This window comes from Diuraphis noxia, unplaced genomic scaffold (genome assembly GCF_037042655.1).
Source record: "Diuraphis noxia isolate RWA-SAM2 unplaced genomic scaffold, SU_Dnox_SAM2 contig0001, whole genome shotgun sequence".
Taxonomy (NCBI): Eukaryota; Metazoa; Arthropoda; class Insecta; order Hemiptera; family Aphididae; genus Diuraphis; species Diuraphis noxia.
The window spans coordinates 48307769-48329265 of NW_028301711.1; the positions used below are offsets into that span (position 1 = coordinate 48307769).

The window sequence follows — 21497 nt, forward strand, 5'->3', positions numbered from 1 at the left end:
ATAATATTCACTTATTTTTACATGGGTAACGAGTACCTAACAACTCGAATATGGCTATAGGGAATAACAAAAGCAACAGCTGATGCTGGCAAAAGTACAACGTGATATATTTAAAAGAAAATAAAATAAAATTTTAAAAAATATTAATATGACTGTTGGGTTTAAGATTTGGACTTAAATAACCCACAAAATCGTCGCATACGGTATACACCACGCAACTGTTCTGACATCTCCGGTGAGGGAGTCGTAGTCATTATCATCGGTGTGCCGCCGACGGTCACATCTCCGCCACAATAGCTTTAGCCGCAGTGAGCTTTATATCGTCGTTCGTCTGTGTATTCGCTATAATATGCGCGACCCGGTGCGCTGCGCCGTCAATATTTGTCCATGATTCCGTGTCCGCCCGAGCCGTTGTGCTTGTAATCGTTATCCAAATATTATTTCGACTACTTATCGTGTATCTCTACAAAAACAATTGCAATGCTGTACAGTATAGACCACGGGTTACCAACATTAATACGTCCACGAACCACATGGATAAATATACAATGATATAAAGAGCCAACATTTTTATAAATATATTTTAACTCTAATTTTTATGATTTATCGTATTTTATCGTTAGTAAAAAAATATTGGTTTTTTTTTTTAAATAAGATATGAGCTGTATACGACTGTGACGAGAGTTGCGTGGCTTACGAACTGCAAGTTGGCCACCTCCAGTATAGGCGTATATAGGTATAGATATAGAACATATTATGATGAATGATTTGAATTCTATGAAAAATTATTTTGAGTGATTATTGTGTGTCATCTGACATCTGTTTTAAAAAATGTTTTGTTTTAATTATCAAAGTTGTAGGTTTGATTTAGTAAATACTACGTGGTTCTACGTGTGGATTAGGGGCTTTAACTGCACTGCGAAAATAGTTGTGTTCGTTGGCAGAACATAACTTACAAAAAAATTATCAAAGCTTTAAATTAATTGTTTTTATTAAATCGAAAATACTAAAATATTAAAATAATTGATAATAATAAGTTATAATAAAGGAACTATAAAAAACTAATACTGTACAATTTGGTATAAAATATAGAAATAATGATTAATAAGTGATAATAATATATGGTTATTGCTCATATAAAATGTTTATATTTATGTAGCACTGCTTACGAATTCCATCCCGTATAAAAAGGTATAACAATTTTAGATGTCACAGGTACCTATTTCATATTTGTACCTTTTTATATTGGACACAATTCGTAAGCAGTGCTACATGTACATAAACATTTTATATGTTATGATTATAATATAGTTATAATTTATAAAGGTTGTTTCACAGTGATGATTACAGGCCAATCAAATAACTTTGTCTTAAAGGTGTATTGGCGTATACGACGTATACCCTACCACCAGTTTACTGATTTAGCGTATACCCTGTATAATCAATAGAGATAACTATTAACTATTGACTATTGTTACATTTTTAATACTTTTTTATCGTGATTCCTATATTATATATTATTTATATATCAATATTTTTTTATAATACTTTAATTTTGTCTAAACTCTAGTGTATACCTACTATAATAAGTGGATTACTGATTAATTATTATTTTTTTAATCGCTCTTAAAATTGGTTAAAAATGGTTCTTTCTGATTTTAAACGAAGTTTGGCTTAAAATCGGACCCCTGTGTATATACGATTTCTCCACTGATTCGCAAAAGTCTATCCGGTACACCTATGAAAATAATATTTCAAGAATTTATTAGTTTTCCATATCTTTACGATAATACTGTTTTATATTATATTAACCGATATATTTGAATAGAATCCCCAGACGGAATTCCTTCAGTCGCCTTATTTGTGATGCTCTATATCAGGGGTGTCCAACCTTTTGTGAAGACTGGGCCACATATATTTTTTTAATAATAATACATTCAAATTTAATGATTAAATTATATTCCATAATACAACAATACATTTTTTAATAATTTTAGTATAGCAAATAATAAGCAGAAATATTTTTACAAGTGATGGGAGAGTGGTCACCTTCATTTAAAATGTTTGTCAGAATGTATATTTTAAAAAAAATATATAATAATTGCAATTACATACACATAAAATCCGTACATTTGTAATAAAGTGTCCTACTCAGTACTCGGCCTACTCGGCAAACGAGTGTAGACAGACTGCCATGACAATACTACAGACATAATAAAAATGTATAAAAAAAATAATCCTTATCGTCGTGGTCGGTTCGAGTCGTCGATCGACGCACGACGACAACATATACAAAATAATATTATAATAAAAAGTAAATCAAACAATCAAAAAATAGACTGTTAATACTGTCGCTGTGGTCTGCACAACGCACGGCGATAACACAGAATAATACTCAACATAATAATAATAATAATAATCATATTTAAAATCACTACAGTTCGGCCAATCCTGACATTTTGTTCGTCTCAAACAAGGTTTGTAGTAATTATGAACAATGAAATAAAACATAATAAAAATAATTTGATATAAAATAATAATACAATCAAATAAAATATAATACAAACAATATGATATAAAATAATAATAATACATAAAAAAAAAATATATATAATATAATAATAATAATTGAAACGGTGAAAGAAAACGTGTTATCTGCGCTCCTTTATGTATAACAACAATTAAGCATATTTATTATATTCGTTTTTTTTATAGATAATGAGAAAAAAAAATTAGACCTTAATCCACATTTTCATTCTATCGGGACCGACGATAGTTTCAAACGGGCGTTGTGTTACCTGAAGCCCATCTATATCACCAATAACGTATCTATCATGATCTAAAACTTTACGTACTACATATTTCTTGTAATTTCTTGTTGTGTCCTACAGTTACGTCCACATTAGTGATCATTACATAATCACCAATTTTATAAATAGTCGGCATCTTTCGTTTTGAGTTGTACTGAGTTGCGTTAACCTCTTACACACAGACCTTAAGTACACAGAAAACAATATTTATTTATAATAAACGTGTGCATCGGCCTTTACAGTTTATTTGATATTTTATAATTTTATATTCTTAAAATAAATTTGTATCGTGATATTCATATATATTATCTACAATTAATTCATGGTTTTTAAATTGAAGCGAGGGCCGCAATTTCGTAATCAAAAATGGTCATTCCCTAAATTAATAAAATAATAAAATACATTAATAAAATTGTTATTTACAAAATGTGTACATGTATTTCTGAAGAGTACACATCAAGACATTACATGCTAAAAATCATCAGAAAAAGAAAATTTAAATTTAAAAAAGATAATGTTTGAACTTTTAATTATTTTTTGGAACAGTTAATTCCTTTTTACTTCTCCTCTTATATTTTATAAATTACACGCGATCAATACTTAAATCCTGTACTAATGGTAAACTTACCCTGTAGGTACCATAGATATATCATGCATTTACGAGTACCATCATAATATAAAATATTATTAATTATTACTATGATACCTAATGTTTTTTTACTATATTATGCTTATACTACATAATACGCATTTAAGTTGTCGCAAATTAAATGAGATTTGTTGTGGTTGCAGTGAAGACCAACATATTTATTATTAAAGGTATGTACCTACAGTGTATCGCAAGGCTGGGCAAGTTAATATAGAATGATATAAGTTAAGTTTAATGTTAAATGTTATTTTTCGTACAACTTATAAAAGTTACAAACTATCTAGAAAGTTGAAGCTTAAAATAACTTAACCTCATTAAAAATTCAGTTATTTTTTTAAGACATGGTCGTGAAATACTGGTTTGTAAAGCGACACATAGGCACATGGAGATATCTATATCATGTGGAATGATATTACTATATTAGTACAATAGTACTGTACTATCTGAGTTCAAGATATTGCTTGAAAGATCTCCGATGAATAACTGCATAGGCAAGTATATTGTGAAAAATATTATTAGTTATTTCTAGGGCTGGAATTTTGATGCAAAGGCATCTTCTTTCTGGTGTCGAAACACTTAAAACGTCGATCCTTAACCGTAAGTATAAAATGTGTTTTGGGTGATATTGATTATTTTAAAGTAGTTTTTTTTTATTGCACTTTTGACAATTTTAGCGTATTGTTTTAGCTTTTAGAATATTTTTTACAATTTGTTCATAAAATAAACCAAAATTGTTCCAATTAACAATTAGACACTATGGACAATAACAGCTGATGGTACGAATAATAAAATGTTTAGCACAACTAATTATTATCGATTACAATTTTACTTGGCTAGGCTTCCCGCTCAAATTATCGTCGTATCTATTATTTCTTATTAATTTTATAATTCCTTACATACATAAAAAAAGCGGGTAAGTGGGTATCGCTCTACTGTACATTGGGGGTGGGGTGGACCTCTGACTAAGGTAGGTTAAATTTGAATGCAATGATAGGTATCATTGTATACGAAAAACAATTCTGAACGGAGACGGTTTATCTGTCTAGGATATATTATAGATTATTAAAAATTTTCAAATCTTAGATTTAAAAAGAAAATTTTTTATGAATTTCTAGCTTAAAATAATTTGCGAATTTTCGTGATTTTTACGTGTATTGTCAAAATTTAAATTTAAATGCTTGTAAAAAAAAAATGTGACTATTCATTTCTTTTATTTTTCAACTGCTATTGTAAAAATATTTTAGGAACCTTGTATTAAATTCTCAAATCTTAGAATTAAAAAGAAAAACTTTTATGAATTTCTATCTAAGATAATTTGAACTTTTAAACATTGCCGTAATTTTAACGTATTTAGTCAATATTTGAACTGTAAATGCTTAAAAAAAAAAATAAAAATGTGTGACTATATATTTCTCTTATTTTTCAACTGCTATTGTAAAAATATGTTAGGAGCCTTGTATCAAATTTTAAAATATTAGATCTAAAAAGAAAAACTTTTATGAAATTCTATCTAAGGTAATTTGAAAATTGCCGTAATTTTTACGTATTAAGTCAATATTTGAACTTCAAATGCTAATAAAAAAAAACTGTGCCTATTTATTCATATAACTTTTTAATCAATATAAGAATAACTTATGAGGAACTTTGTATTAAATTTTCAAGTATTTTGATTGAGCCAAAAAAAAATTATCGACAATTCAAAAAAAAACTTTCAGAAAAATTGAAAATTTCAGTCGTCTATAAATATCTCAAAAAAAGTCAAAATATTTTGAAAATTAAATCATGTAAAGAAAATGCCAATCTAAATAACTGATCAAATTTTCAAGTATCTACGACTTATAATTTTTGAATAATAAAAAATGTTTAAATCGTTTGAGGATAAATCGTTATTGTTTACACTATTTCGTAAAAATTTAAAATTCAAACGCACTTAACATTTTTCCTATAATGATGCTTCGAGTTTTCTCTATAGCTACTTGAAGGAAAACTTATGGAAAACTTAGTGTTGTATTTTTAATCCTTAGTTATAAACGCAAAAAAATTTATGATTTTTCAACTTCAAAATTACTTGCAAATTTTCGCGTTTTCGACAGATTTTGTAAAATTTTGAACTGTAAACGCTTATTAAAAAAAATTGTGACTTACGAGTTTTAATTTTTTTTAGCTACAATAAGAACAACTCATAAGGAACCGTGTATTAAATTTTCAAGTTTTTTTGGTAGTCCAACATTTTTTTACCGACACTTCAAAAAAAAATTCTCAAAAAAATCGTAAATTTCAGTGGTCTATTAATAACTCAAAAAAAGTAGAAAATTTTTGAAAATTAAACTGTATATAGATATTACTAACATTAACATTTGGTGAAAATTTCAAGTATTTACAGTTATTAGTTTTTGAATTACAACCATATAAAAATATCGATTTGGTCGAAAACTGGTTTTGAGTAAAAATTCCCGTTTTCTGTCATTTCTTTTTGTTTTTCTTGATTTTTTTGAAAATTGTTGGAAAGTGTTTACTTTTGACCTATAATGCACCAATGATATTCACTTTTACATCGGAAACCACCCCCAAAGTTTGAAATTGAAGCATTATTTTAACTAGTTATGCTGTACACAGACACACAAAAAATAAAACACACATCATTCTAAAATCAATACATTCATCACTTCGTTCAGAATCTAAAATAAATTACTGTAGTATCATTTATAAATATATTTCCATTGTTTAACCTATAATAATTTAAATTAATTTATATAGCCTAGTGCATTTTTTTGAGTTTTTAAGTCATTTTTGCATTTTTGAGATTTTTTAAGGACATCAAAATTCCAGCCATAGTTATTACATTATTATATTTTTTAAATCCTAACGTAACCTTTGTAAATTAGTTAAGAATTTATAATTTATATTTTATTTTATTCATACTTCTTGTTTTCGTTGGGTACCTATATTATAATATATCTGTACCTAAAACAAAAACGAGTGAAGCGAATAAAAGAAAAAAGGCGGGTAAGTCGTGGATGTCGCTCTGCTGTACAGTAGGTTACAAGTGGGTTACTGTAATGGATGGAATTAAATTTGAATCCACTGATATTATATCATTGTATACGAAAAACGATTCTGAGCGAAGACGGTTTATCTGTCTTGGATATATTATAGATTATTAAAAATTTTCAAATCTTAGATTTAAAAAGAAGATTTTTTATGAATTTCTAGTTTGAAATAATTTGCGAATTTTCGTGATTTTTACATATGTTATCAAAATTCAAACTTTGAATGCTTGTAAAAAAAAATTGTGACTACGCATTTCTTTTATTTTTCAATTGCTATTGTAAAAATACGATAAGAGCTATGTATTAAATTTTCAAATCTTAGATATAAAAGGAACATTTTTTATGAATTTCTAGCTTAAAATAATATATGAATTTTTGTAATTTTTACGTATGTTGTCAAAATTCAAACTTTGAATCCTTGTAAAAAAAAAATTGTGACTATGAATTTATTTCATTTTTCAACTGCTATTGTTAAAATGTGTTAGAAGCCTTGTACTAAATTTTAAAGTTTTTCTACCGAACAAATAAATTTTTATCGATATTTATAGAAAAAAAAACTAAAAAAGTTGAAAAATTAAAATGTCAGTAAACAGCTCAAAACAAATCTAAATATTTTGAAAATGTTATCAAATATAGAAAATGTCTATATAAATATTCAGAGAAAATTTCAAGAATCTGCGGTCATTTGTTTTAGACTTTTAGAGTTAAACCAAAATAAGAAAATCACTAAATGTGAAATCCAGTGGATATCCAATGTTGTAAAAATTTAAATTTCAAATGCTCATAAAAATTTAATTTTAATTTCCGGTGGAATTTTTATTGGTGATAAAGATTCAAAAACTTGTAAGGAAACTTTTATTAAATTTTCAAATCTTAGATTTAAAAGGAACATTTTTTATGAATTTCTAGCTTAAAATAATTTGTGAATTTTTGTGATTTTTACATAATATGTTGTCAAAACTCAAACTTTGAATGCTTAAAAAAAAATTATGAGTATGTATTCCTTTTATTTTTCAAACTGCTATTGTAACAATATGTTAAGAGCCTTGTAATAATTTTTCAAGCTTTTCTGCCTTACAAATACATTTTTATCGTTATTAATTTTAAAAAAACTAAAAATGATCGAAAATTTCAAATGCCTATGAATAATTCAACTTAAGTCGAAATATTTTGAAAATTGCATGGTGGATAGAATTTACTTATATAAACATTCGATGAATATTTCATGTATCTACGGTCATTCGTTTTAACGTTACATCAAAAACCAAAATCGATTTTGTCGAAAAATGAGTGTGCGTAAAATTTCCCGTTTTTCCCTTAATTTTTAGTTTGTTTTTCTCGATTATTTAGAAAAGTATTGAGAATTTTTTACTTTTGACTCCCCAAAGTACCAACTAGATTCACTTTCTGATCGAACGAGGTACTGAAGTCAAAAATTGAAGCATTTTTACTGCCCCAAAACGTGATGACAGACACAAAAAAAAAAACACACATCATGGTAAAATCAATACATTCATCGCTCCGCTCAGAATCTAAAATACAACGTGTAAAAATGAAATGCTTGGAATCTGGTAGTCAAATCAATGATGATTTTTAAAAAAATCACGACGAAAAATTGCATCATGGTAAAAAAGTAAATATATATTAAATATAATATTGTCTCGCCCAATAGTCCGTTTGAAAGTGCAACTGCAACTGCAATATTTTGGAAACGGTTGATCAGGCGCGGACAAAACAGAGCGATGCCCCCCCCCCAGTGGCGTATTTACGAGGGGGGATCAAGGGGATCAACCCCCCCCCCATAAACTGTATACACACAATTAATTATAGTCGTTACTCGTTATAATTTGATGATTACTATTTAAAAAATTATGATTTTTTTTTTTCAATTCCTAATTGATTAAATTTGCAAGAATAAAACCGCTGAGCGCTGTTCAGACGGGCAAGATTTTTATTATTCCCAATAGAAAGTAACGTTTTATGCTTGCAGACTGCAGTTCAGTCTTGTAAAATTGTTAAGTATTCGAATAAATGTAATAATATGAATATGTATTCAAATACTTTTTTTTTAGATTCTGAGCGAAGCGATGAATGTATTGATTTTACAATGATGTGTGCTTTTTTACTTTTTAACTTTTTTGTGTCTGTCATCACGTTTTAGGAGAGTAAAAATGCTTAGATATTCTTTAACAGCATCTTTTCTGATAGGAAAGTGAACCTATATGGTACTTTGGGGGTCAAAAGTAAAAGTTTCCCAGTAGTTTTCAAAAGCGCCGTGAAAAACAAATGAAAAATTAAGGAAAAAACGGGAATTTTTACGCAAACTCTATTTTGGTCAAAATCGATTACGGTTTTTGGTGTAATTCTAAAAAAAAATGTCTGTAGATACATGAAATTTTCACTGGTTGTTTATATTAACACTTTCTATATTTGATACAATTTTTAAAATATTTTGACTTGTTTTAAGCTGTTTACGGATATACTTATAGTTTCCAACTTTTTAGGTTTTTTTTTTGAATGTCAATAAATCTTTATTTGTGGGGTAAAAAAGCTTGAAAATTTAATACGATGCTTCTTATATATTGACACAATAGTGGTTGAAAAATATTAAAAATCCTTAGTCACGGTTTTCTTTTTAAAACCATTTAAAGTTCAAATTTTGACAAAATACTGAAAAAACACGAAAATTAGCAAATTATTTTGAGTTAGAAATTCATAAAAATTTGTCTTTTTGAATCTAACAATTGAAAATTTAATATAAGATTCTTCATAAGTACGCCTAATTTTATCAAAAAAAATCTCTACCGAAAAGTCAAATTAAATTTTTATGAGCATTTGAAGTTCATATTTTGTATCTTGTATTGTAATAACATGATTTTGATAATAAAACATTGAACCTCAAGTAATGTGTTGTGTATTATAATTTTGGCAAACGTAGAATGTATATTTAATATTAATAAGCTTTTATAATTCCTGGAAACTTGGGGGGGGGGGGGGGCGTAGCCACTCTCAAGTTTGTAATTATCATAAAAAGTCATACCCCCCCACATGACAAAAACCTAAATACACCAGTGCTCTCCCCCAATATCACGAAACGAAAAAAATAAACATATTTAATATGTCAATCAATATTTAAAATTATATTTTTTATAGAAAATATGAAAAAACTGTTTAGGCTGTTATTTTTTAGTTTTAATGTACATCATAAATATTAAATAATAATAAATTACTACATTTTTCTGTGGATCGTTGAATAGTTCTATTTATAATTCGGTAATATCTAATCGCGCCGACTGATTTTATTATATTCCTTAGTGGAACCTGAGTTATCCAGGACATTTGGAATGGCCCATTCCCTGCATCAGTTGTTATTTTTAAATTGAATGGGCACAAAATAACATTTATAATCAATAGTATTTACTATATTTTAGTATTAATTATAGTAGTTAATATAATATACTATATAAATAGGTAAATTAAATATATTTGAATCAAATTATTGGATCGAAATAATGATAATCATTTTAATATCTATCATTATTGAATTGTTCACAGACACAATCATCAAATGAAAAAAGAAATATAATATTGATGTACCTAGACGTGAATAAAGCCATTATGTTTTCAAAAATCAACAGAAAATTAGATTTTGTTCTATAATTTTTATTTTTATTTCATTTTTAATATTTTTTGATTTGTTTTTTTTTATATTTAATAAAGAGTTTTCTTTTCAATGTACCTACCAACGATTTTTTATATTTTTAGTTTTTAGTCGCCGCTTAGTGTTCACTGGTTATAAGAATCAGCCACTCATATATAGCGATCAAAAATGCCATGAACGGAACAAACAGTCGTTATAAGAGAATTTTTCGTCGAATACAGTGTTCAGGTTTTCGGTTATTGTGATCAGAAATATAAAATATAAATACAATTTAAAATAATACCTATCACCTTTTTGTTTACAGGGAAACTATTACGAATGACAATTATCTTAATCATGAACTTTAATCAAGCTTATATTTTCTAATGTAACCACGTAATAAGCGATACTCCATAATAACATAACATTTCGTAACGGGGTTGGTAAATTGAGAGGGGAAAAATCACAAATAAAAATTTTATAGTGCAAATTTTTAAATATTTAATGCATATAAATCGTTTTTTCCTGGGACTCAAATTACCTACTACCTTATTTTTTCCGGGACTCAACTTACCTACTACTTATTTATCCCCGGGACTCAATTTAACACTTTCAAAATGTACCAAACTTATCTCGGACTCAATTTACCTAGCCCCATTCGTACATGTTTGAAACCGTTTTTGTTCTGACAAGCACCAATATTTTACACTTTATACGCAGTTTGTTTTCGTTCGTTGTTCAGTCACTATAAGTGGCGAAAACTGTACCTAATATATAATAATGATAATAATTCGAGTGGAGTAATACATTTTTATTATTGAAAAAAGCTCTCCCACCAAGACTTATTGTCTAGGGACAACTCCGGATTTAACAAAATTATAGTATTATAAAATATTGATGTACATAAATAATAGAAATCACGGTAAAAAAGTCCGGGATAAAATAAGTCCGTTAAATATATAACAATAAACATAATATATTATAGGTACTAATTTCTCATTTTGATGAACTATCGTTATAGAAATTATATATATTTTTAAAAAAAGTCATGAATTATAATAACTACCTATATAAAATTGAAATTATTATTTATATAAAAACAATATATACAATATAATATGTATTTTAAAGATGTATTTCGTCATACAGAAATTAACTTTATTATTTTTTTTTTATAATATATACGTTAAGGAGTATGTTAAGTGACTGCAGCTTTTTGAATTTCGAATTAATCGATTTCACCCGTTAATTTACCTTTTTGTTTAAATGTGTATTGTGTAAGTAATGTTATAAATTTGTATAGTTATATGTACTTATAATTACTTTTGGTATGATTATACGTAAATATTTTAAAGACAAATTACGTCGTTATGATTTATAGATCATAATAAATAATTCGTTTAAACGATACCACAACAAACGATAGATCGCCGTTAATACTTTTTAGTGAAGAATAATATATTTTAATACAAGTACTAGCCGGCGAACTCTTAAGTAATATAAATTTATATTATGTTTAATACTTTTTCTCTATTCCTAAGTATTATAAAAATTATGAACAAGCTTAACTATGGTAACTTTACTGATGATGTTTAAAAGTATATGAAAATTGTTCTCATTCAAATACCCATCAATATAAAAAAAAAAAAAAAACAAATACAATACAAATGGAATTATTGATGAACTTTTTATTGTATATTTTAAAATATATGTAGGTAAGTATACATAAATGTGTTTTAATTATAAATTAAATTACATGTATGTTTTCATAATGTAATGATGTAAAGGTACCTATACACATATTTATGGACGATAGGTGGTAGTAGTTGGATTAGTGTAAAAGATTTTTGCCTTTCTTCCTAATAAATATAGGTACATCGATCCGTCAGGCCAATATCGAGATCCCTCGTGGACGAATGGCAGCTCATCCCGATCTAAAAGCTCTGAGAGCCCTTTGCACAGGGTTTTGTTGAATGTACCTGCTGCTACCACTGGCTTGCTAATCACTATTCGGATTATTCTGAGCATCTTGTCGTCCACGTCCCTCACATCGTACAACTGTGGACAGAAAGGAAAAATACAGATAGAGAGAAATAAATTAAATCAACTATAAATTATGTGTATGTAAATATAGGTACACTGAATCCCCCCTCCCCAATCTACAACCACAAATGTCGAGGTCACTGTTTTTTAGACCTTCAGATTTTACAATAAGATTAAAGTTAATACACGACACAGGAGTGATATTAGTGTAAATACGGCAGCACGAAGGACAACAATTAGAAACACTGCTGATGAATATTGTAATTATAATGGGGCTTTCCCCGGAATAGTTGGTGATGGTGAATGTTTATTAGATACTATGGTTACTATGGTTAACACAATGTATTATATTTACTCGGTGTAAAAAAAATTGGCGTAATTCCATTAAATTTCAGCAGGTGTAAAATTGTTATCAATAATTATAAATTAGGTAAGTCATATTACTCATATTTAAAGCTAATTGCATTGCTCGCATGTACTAAATAGGTATCTTTTTATATTTGATAACAATATAACATAAACAAAGATAAAAATCTGTAGGTACCTACATTTTAAATACTATATGAGCTGTATCTGTACTATGATACATTATGCATATAAAAATATAATATTTATATAATAAATATTTTATAAATTAATATTTATAAAATTAATTAAAGTGATAACAACATTCTTAAATAAGTTTAAAAAAAATTCAACAAATCAATGAAATATAGATGATATTGTATTTAAAGAGGTATAAAGTTCAGTATATGCTGGCACAAAAGTATATCTTTTAATCTTCAACATAATACCAGGGGGTCCAAGTGCACTGTCGTGCACCTCCGTAATTATGCCACTGATAATAAATATATATGAAATATAAATCATCAAACCGTTTAAAAACATTTGGGATTGTATACATATACAATACGAGGGCTTTAAATCTCAAATGGTTTGACTAGGTATGGAAAATAAGAAGTTCAATTATTTAAAGAGAGGTATGTGGTGGTTTAGTTATCGCATATAATAATTACAAGTAAGAACTTTTATTAGTTTTGAATTATTAAAATAAAATTTTCCCTGAAAATAGAATTAGTATACAATGATCAATTACACAAATAATAAGTATTATTCTACCAACCACCCACTTAAAAATTTTAAATCCATAATAGTTAATATTTCATGCGTGTACATAAGAATGTTCTTCAACCACATACTCACTACAACCCCCCCCCCCCCACACACACACACACACACACAAATTACCATTCAAATAATCAGATTGATTGCATGAATTCGTCTACATTATAAAGAATATATAGAATAATATAATATAATATAAAATAACGTGTAATATACTCACGGCACATCTGTGGGATCGTGGTTTGGATGGTTGACTCTGCATATTTTCTGCATTAGTATGTTCCAGTAGTGATATGTACTTAAAACCCAATTTAACTTCGTCCATGTTGGGTTGTTTAATGTTTGCCAAGCACTCAAAAGTAAAGTGGTCCATATCTGATAGAAACAATTAGATGAAATATTCATGAGTATGATTAAAGATATTGCTTGGCAAAAAATACTAGGTATAGCATTAATTATAGTACATTAATATTCAATATAATATTAAAATACATTTATATTATACTCCCCAATAAAGTAGGTACTTAATATCCTTTTAAAATAAAGAAATATGTGTGCAAAGCGCAAGTCAATCTGATAATGTTATTATATAAACATACAATATGCTGTAGAATAACGAAAATTAATACTATTGTAATTAATTTTATTTGAGTTTTATGCAGAGTTTGGTGACCGCAAATTTTAAAAAGCACGAGTCCAATACCCACCCACGCAACCCACCTTACCACCCCCCCGACCACAATTATTATGTTACAGTTGTAGTAGTTCGTTATACGTACTAGTCATGTTTCTGCAATGGCCATGTATATTTGTTGGTTCGGGACGCTCCAACCACAAATGTAACAACGGAACAGCGCTTTGTTGAGTTTTGTTTGCCATATAGGCACATCCGTACATCGGCGACTTCGTTTGTATAGTCTCTACCTCGAATTTCGCCTTTTTTCCAAATGGAGGACATACACGACCATTGAGACTATCCATTACTAAAAAAACACAAGAAGACAATTAGTACCTTATTACACTATTAGGTAAATTATACTGTTTGGTGTTTGTAATATTAAAAATAATAAATATTCTATTCTAAATGTTATTATGAGGACCACCAAAATTCTGTGCATTCCTTCGTGTGACGGTCTGCCACCGATACCGATTCTACTATTATCAGTCCCATGTGAGGATGCTTAGAAGGGGAATCCGATAATTACCTCACAATATTAACCTTTTTTTCCAAAAGGTAACGGTAATTGGGTCACTTAATTTTTATATTTATAACAGGTAGACTCGGTGATTTTATCACTTTTTCAACGATTTATTTATATTGTATGACTAATCTATAGAATGATTAAAAACTTGAAAATAAAAAATAAAACTTAAATTCGAAGTATATAACACATATCAAATATTTAGAGACGTAAAACAATAAATATACATTTTAAACATAATACAGATTTCTCAAACATCTGAATGATACATTGTAATTATTCATAAGTAACATGTGTGTTTTAAAAATAATACATAATGCTATTTACTCACTATTTTGGCGGTTTTCAATATCTTCTGTCGACCACATCCGTTCTACGTAACCATTATTTGGCAATGCCACAATCGATGAGATGATGGCAAGCGTGACGATTGTAAATGCCGTATATTTCATCGTGTAATGTAGATTTAATGAGATATAAATACTATGTTAAAAATTACGGAAAAAAATAAAGCCTATCTTGACCAAGTCTGCAAGTGGCGAGAACAATTTTAAATTAAATAGCACTGTTAGCATACGAATGACGATCTGAATTCTGCGTCCCTTTTTATGTTTCACGACGGTGGTGGCAACAGTAATGGTGTTGGTTCCTACCACCAGTTGAGCATCGAAATGTTATTGTATTATACATATATATATGAACACTTGACGCTACCTATACGCTGGTCAAGGTACCTACCTACCTACCTACCCCCACTGTAGTGCAAGAAACATATAACACAATAAGTACAATGGGCAAATGTACGTACCTACAAACGACATAGCAGGTAAAAAATATATACATTCATATATATATATATATTTTTGTATATTATTTCCTACTCAATAGAAAAAGGTACATTTGGAAGTTTCTAAACTGTAAAAAAAAGTGTGTACCTATATAAGGTCCTACACCGCAGAAAAATATATTTTTAAACATCATTATAATTTTAAATTACTTATATTACGAAATAAAGGTTGATTTGTTTTTTCGTTGAATATTTATTATTTTGAAAAGTATTAACTTTTTTCCTAATTTTTTTAAAACTACTTTTAGTCATATGTTTCCTACAGTTGTATACATTTTAAATATTTTTTACCCTTATATTTATTAAGTAAACCACTATCAACTTTTGATTTCCAAATGACAACCCATACTAAAAATTATATAAACTAATTAAGCTATTTTTTTAATGATTTATTACGTTTAAATTTTCATTTTTCATTTATCCGCTGACGATATATAGCTCCTCAAAGCTGGGTGGTTTTGGAATGTTGTGATTGAGTGTAAATGTATAATACCTTGTCATTTAGTAGATGCCCCACTATTATGATTTTTATGTCCCAGGGCAATAGATATTACACTTTTAAGATCAATTCAAGTAGTACAGTAAGCTTAAGTTGTGCCTTTAAAAATATATTGTATCATATCCATTTGACTGGGGGTCGCGCAGTACGTCTCCACTGAAGGTAATCTCGTCATAATAATAATTATCAAATATAAACACCAGAAGTTAAAAGTAATAAACTCAATATCATTTGAGCCTAATACCGAGGTATTATAGTGGTAATCATAGTACTTACTTGCTTAAATATTTTATTATAATTTTTGACGTACGATAGTAAATATAAATAGATTATTCATTTTATTTACTGATTTACTGATTTATATATATTTTTTTTTTTTTTGACTTCCAATTGTCCCCACGTCCAAACGGCTACGTTCAAATGGCTAAATCCATTTGTCCTAGATTTGATAAACTGTTGTATTTAACAACGGTGTGACACGTACCAACATCAAATCTTAGAAAATGATGGAAACCAATACTATCTTTATTTTATAAGTGTCGTTTTATGTGGACGAATAATTATTGTTATATTAATATAATTTATATAATGTATAATTCTATATTTTTCATTTTACAATACATCACGTTGTATTTTTGCCAGCAGCTTTTGTGATTATTATAATCGCAAAGACCAGCGCTTCTCAAAAGAACACTATTTTTATAAAAATATGATATTTAGCAACTTACACTTAAGCTTGTTCAGTTCATAACAGGAATATTATAACATTGTATATACTACAAAATATGTACAATTATATGAATAAAAATATTATTATACATGCCTCCCGGATATGCGGAAATCTGGGTTTTTAAATACTCGTTCGTTCAAAAGTCACAAATCACAATTATTATTTGGTATATATATATATACATTATATAATAATTATTATATACTCTGTTACTCGCTTAATCGCTCATAATGTTTTTCATATACATCTTTAAAGCCAAATTTGACAGGTGTGTACAATAAAGTGAGGTACTCACAGACCTAATTTCCAATTTCTAATCCTTTTTAGGTATCTACAACATACATTATTCTGGAAATTTACCGCAACGAGATCATTATTGATCATAATAATTTAAACATAAAATTATTATTCTCTATAGCCATATTCAAGTCATTACCCATGTAAAAATAAGTGAATATTTTAATAATACAATATATAATCGGCTACGCAGCATGTAGGTGTAGAAAATGGATGCCACAGAGGATTTAAGAATGTTTTTATATTATGTTGGCGATTTATTTGGGATGATATGGGATGACATACGACCGCACATGGAGATTTCACTGTCATCAGAATGAATAGGGTCCAGCTCCGGCAGCTCCATTATTGATTCATTACATTTGTATAGGGCATCACAAATAAGACACCTGTGCGAATTTAGTCTGAGAATTCGATTCAAGTGTATCGGCTATAATATAATATAAAGCAGTATTATAGTAAAGATAACTAATAAATTCTTGAAATATGTTTTCGGTGATGTGCCGGATGGACTTCTGCAAATCAGTGGAGAAATCGTGTATACACTGGGGTCCAATTTTATTTGAAAGATGAAAGAGCATTTTATTATATAGATTTTTCAAAAAATATTTATCTTATTCACAAATAATTTTTAATTTATTCTCAGAACACAGTACTTATAAGTTTTGTCATCATAATCATAGTCCTCGTCTAATCAAAATTGAAGAAAAACGTTTTAATGTCATACTTCATTTGAAAGCAGAATTGAACCCTTTTTAATAAATGTTCAGAGTAATTATAAAAATAATAAATCAAGAATCACTTATTAATTATTAATTACTATAGTATACACAACAGATTAGGCAAAATTAAAGTATTATCAAATATTGATATACATATAGATAATAGAAATCGCAGTATTTAAATATATAACAATTTACATAATATATTATACTACAGTTTCTCATTTCATGAACTATCGTCATTGAAATAATATATTTAAAAAAAAATCGAGGATTATTATAACAACCTACATACGATTACCGACATTAAAAATCGAAATTATTATTCATAAAAAAGCGGGTAAGTAAGTGGATGTCGCTCTACCGTACAGTAGGTTATAAGTGGGTTACTGCAATGGATTGTATTAAACTCGAATTCAATGATATAGGTAATATCATTGTATACGAAAAACGATTCTGAGCGTAGACGGTTTGTCAGTCTAGGAAATGCAGGTACTTATAAAATAAATTCCAAATTAATCAAATCAGATTCATTATTTATCGACTCACTCAGTCATTAACAGCATCACCTATGTTAAGGTAATGAAATAAATATAAAAATATAGCATTATCAATTTAGTAGGAATTTACAGTAATAACAATCTAATCGCAATTATATTTTTTTATGGGCAATCAGCTTAGGTACCTATGTTGATTAATGAATTCAATAAATATATTGAGATCTGAGTAAAAACAATATTAATGAAATTTAAAAATCAACAGGATGAGTATCAGATGACTTAAAGTTTAAAATTATTAGTATTAGCCAATAAGTAGGTACACTCGATTGCCCCATTCCACTGAGGCATAAAAAACAATGTATCAAAAGTACATAATATTATAAATACGGGACTGATATTATATTTGCCCGACACTCGAATAACAAGACACTTTATATGTGGTATAGGTTGTAAGTACAAATTTAGTACAAATTCTACTTCTTTCTTTAAATTTTTAAAAATACTATAATTTTGATTTCATTCCGTTTGTTTCTATTTTAATAATTTTTCTAATATAAATCGGTAGATGACACAAATCCGTGAAACTATATCATCAAAATATAGTGGTTAAATATTAGATTGTAAATTTTATAAAGAACCTATTTATTTAATTAAATATGTAAATATAAAAATAATCTAGTAGGTACAGTAAAGATATCAGATATCTATGCATTTATTAAAGACCTAGTCAATAGCTGCAGAAGGGGCTTATCCCCCTTGCGAATGACTATGATTGTATTTTATAATCATAGGTGCTAATAGGGGGGCTTAGGGGGTATAGCATTCCCAATCACCCTTAAATAATGTCCGTGTTTATGTATCAAAAACATATTTAAAAAAAAAAAACTAAGATCAGAAAATACATAATAGCTTAAGCACATTATTATACTATTCTAAATATTGTAATTTAATAACATTTATATTATTATACAGCAGAAACCCCTTTGGGACCAAGGTGAAATGTATCAAATAACCGATTGTTTCTAATATGCGGTTTCTACAGAATTAATAATTATAGTATTATTATACATATTGTATGCATATTTTGTATATTTAAATGCACTTATTAATACTTAAAAACAATATAAAACGGTAAGAAATTATTTTAAAAAATGAACAAACGAAAATGGTTCAACGAAAAAACAAATACAACTATATTTTTTTTTTATCGTAACGGTACCAATAACTAATAATAACATAAAAATGTGTACTTTGAAACGGTAATTAAATCATAAACATACCACATGTTTATATGTTTAAACTTTGAATAAACGTTTGTTTTTTATCTGTCAACTTATTAATCCATGCGAGTTAATTGAGTATTTCGATATATTTAATAAGACATCGATCATCCAAATAAACGGAACAATCATTCTACATGTGTGCAATGATGGCAATAAATACACGTCATATACAATATAATATAAAATCATGTTTAAATATTCACATGAGAGCTCAAATCACGATGGGTACCTATTGTACCTATGTGGCAACAGGTTATATATATAATAAAATGTCACAATTGTTTAATCTATCCATCATTAATGCTCAATCCCACATTCTAAACTTTGGGTTTACAAATACAAAATGTATTTACTAAATCGTTTGATTAACAAATTTGATGTATCATATTATGTTTATTCGTAAATATTGGTAATTCTATAATAGGTATTGGTCGCCCGAAGTTCAAACATTATTAACACAATTAATAAATTCTATTCTATAAAAAGGGCGTAGGCACGTATTTCATGACTCAACATTAGTCATAACTCATAAGACATGAGTGAAAACCAAGATAGTTAATGATTTATATATATATGTAACATAGCAATTAGGTACCTATTATCGATTATCATAGAAATTATCTCCAATTAAAGTGCCATTAAAAAAATATTTTTCTTTAAGAAAAATTCTTTAAATTCATTTGGCGAACAATAAGTATTTAGTTTATATAATTAAAATATTTGGCTTCATACAAATTCCGATCGACTGCCACTAATTGCATTTCGATTTTTTTTTCGTGTAGGTACCGCCTACTTCATATTTGTGTATAAACTGTCAGTTGCAATTATTGTGATTTATTAATTAGTTACTATCATAATTAAATTAAAATATTAAAGCATACCTACATACAAATGTAAACGAGAATTGTTTAATGAATTGGAATCTGCTAGACATCTGGAAGACAAGTACATACCTATCTAAAAAAAATATTCTATATTTTGTATATAGTATTATAAGTTTTATTATATATTTTACTTTCATAAATTTTAATAGTAAGAAAAAAAATATATATTTCAGTTTTATAATATTATAACTATAATAGGTCATCAAATTGATGATATTAAAATTATAGGTATTTAGAAAAATATAGGTAATAATGTGGGGTAAGTGATGAAATGATATAATCACATTTGTTTCAATCGCTATACATAATGGTGCCTATAAAATTATAAAAGTATAGAATCTATGAATATAGATTATCGATAAAGCTGACAAGATAACTTTTACATTGAAAACTTATAATTATAGATTACATTATTATTACCTATATTAAAATGTATGCCGATATCGTATGATAAATTGTAACCTAAATTTCTGATATTAGATTGATAACATAAATTATGTATAATATTTTATAATATATATTAATATATATTATAATTATAAAAATAATATACGCAGTATGGGAACTTACATACGTACCTATTTGTTATATAGTGTTGGAAATTACATATGTCTCTTTTTTACCTGTTAGGTCTCATTTAAGAACTTAAATTCGCCCTCATAAGTATTATACCTTTTTATTCCTTTTTATTTGGGTTGCAATAAAAACGCAGCATAATCATTTGGTTAAAGATTTACTTATTAAAATATTATATTAATTATACTCACTAGACACTTGTTAGCTAGTGGAATACAATTAATGTGGTTAATGTTACATATAATATTACATTTATATTAAAAAGACGACACACCAGCATATGCGCTGTCTTCGTCTTACAACCGTAAAACTGTAGATACCTAATAATAGATAACAACTATGTATGTGTCATAGCGTTGTTATATTTTTGATAACATGAATATAACTAAAGTTATCAGCTTTAGAAAATACATTTATTTTTTATTTTTTCATATTTTAATTATTAAAAATTATTGGCTTGTGCCATCAACAAACTAACATATAAAGCTTTTACCTATGTGTTGTGGAATTCTGATAATGCTACCATAAATACTGAGGGAGAAAAGTTGTCATGCGCAAATACAGTTTTTAAGTAGATAGGTATATAAAATGTTGTATTTTATTTAATATTATAAAAGTGTATTCTTTAGGTGTTTGTGTG

At 27.5% G+C, this 21497-nt stretch overlaps 1 protein-coding gene across 1 annotated transcript; it reads right to left on the reverse strand.

Moving 5' to 3' along the window:
* Positions 1 to 11952: 11952 nt before the first annotated feature.
* On the reverse strand, positions 11953 to 15406 carry LOC149060812 (uncharacterized). Its single transcript, XM_089230748.1, has 4 exons — positions 14851 to 15406; positions 14097 to 14300; positions 13538 to 13692; positions 11953 to 12207 (listed from the first exon to the last, which is right to left on the reverse strand). The coding sequence occupies exons 1-4, from the start codon at positions 14969 to 14971 to the stop codon at positions 11953 to 11955; spliced, it is 735 nt and encodes a 244-aa protein (XP_089086874.1). The 5' UTR covers positions 14972 to 15406.
* Positions 15407 to 21497: the final 6091 nt, after the last annotated feature.

What these genes read in the sequence shown, in the direction of transcription:
- LOC149060812 (XM_089230748.1), bottom strand. Translation starts at nt 14,971, where the DNA reads ATGAAATATACGGCATTTACAATCGTCACGCTTGCCATCATCTCATCG. An exon ending in CCATTGCAGAAACATGACTA is followed by an intron (nt 13,693 to 14,096) that starts GTACGTATAACG and finishes TGTTTCTATCAG; the next exon opens with ATATGGACCACTTTACTTTT. An exon ending in CACGATCCCACAGATGTGCC is followed by an intron (nt 12,208 to 13,537) that starts GTGAGTATATTA and finishes TTCTGTCCACAG; the next exon opens with TTGTACGATGTGAGGGACGT.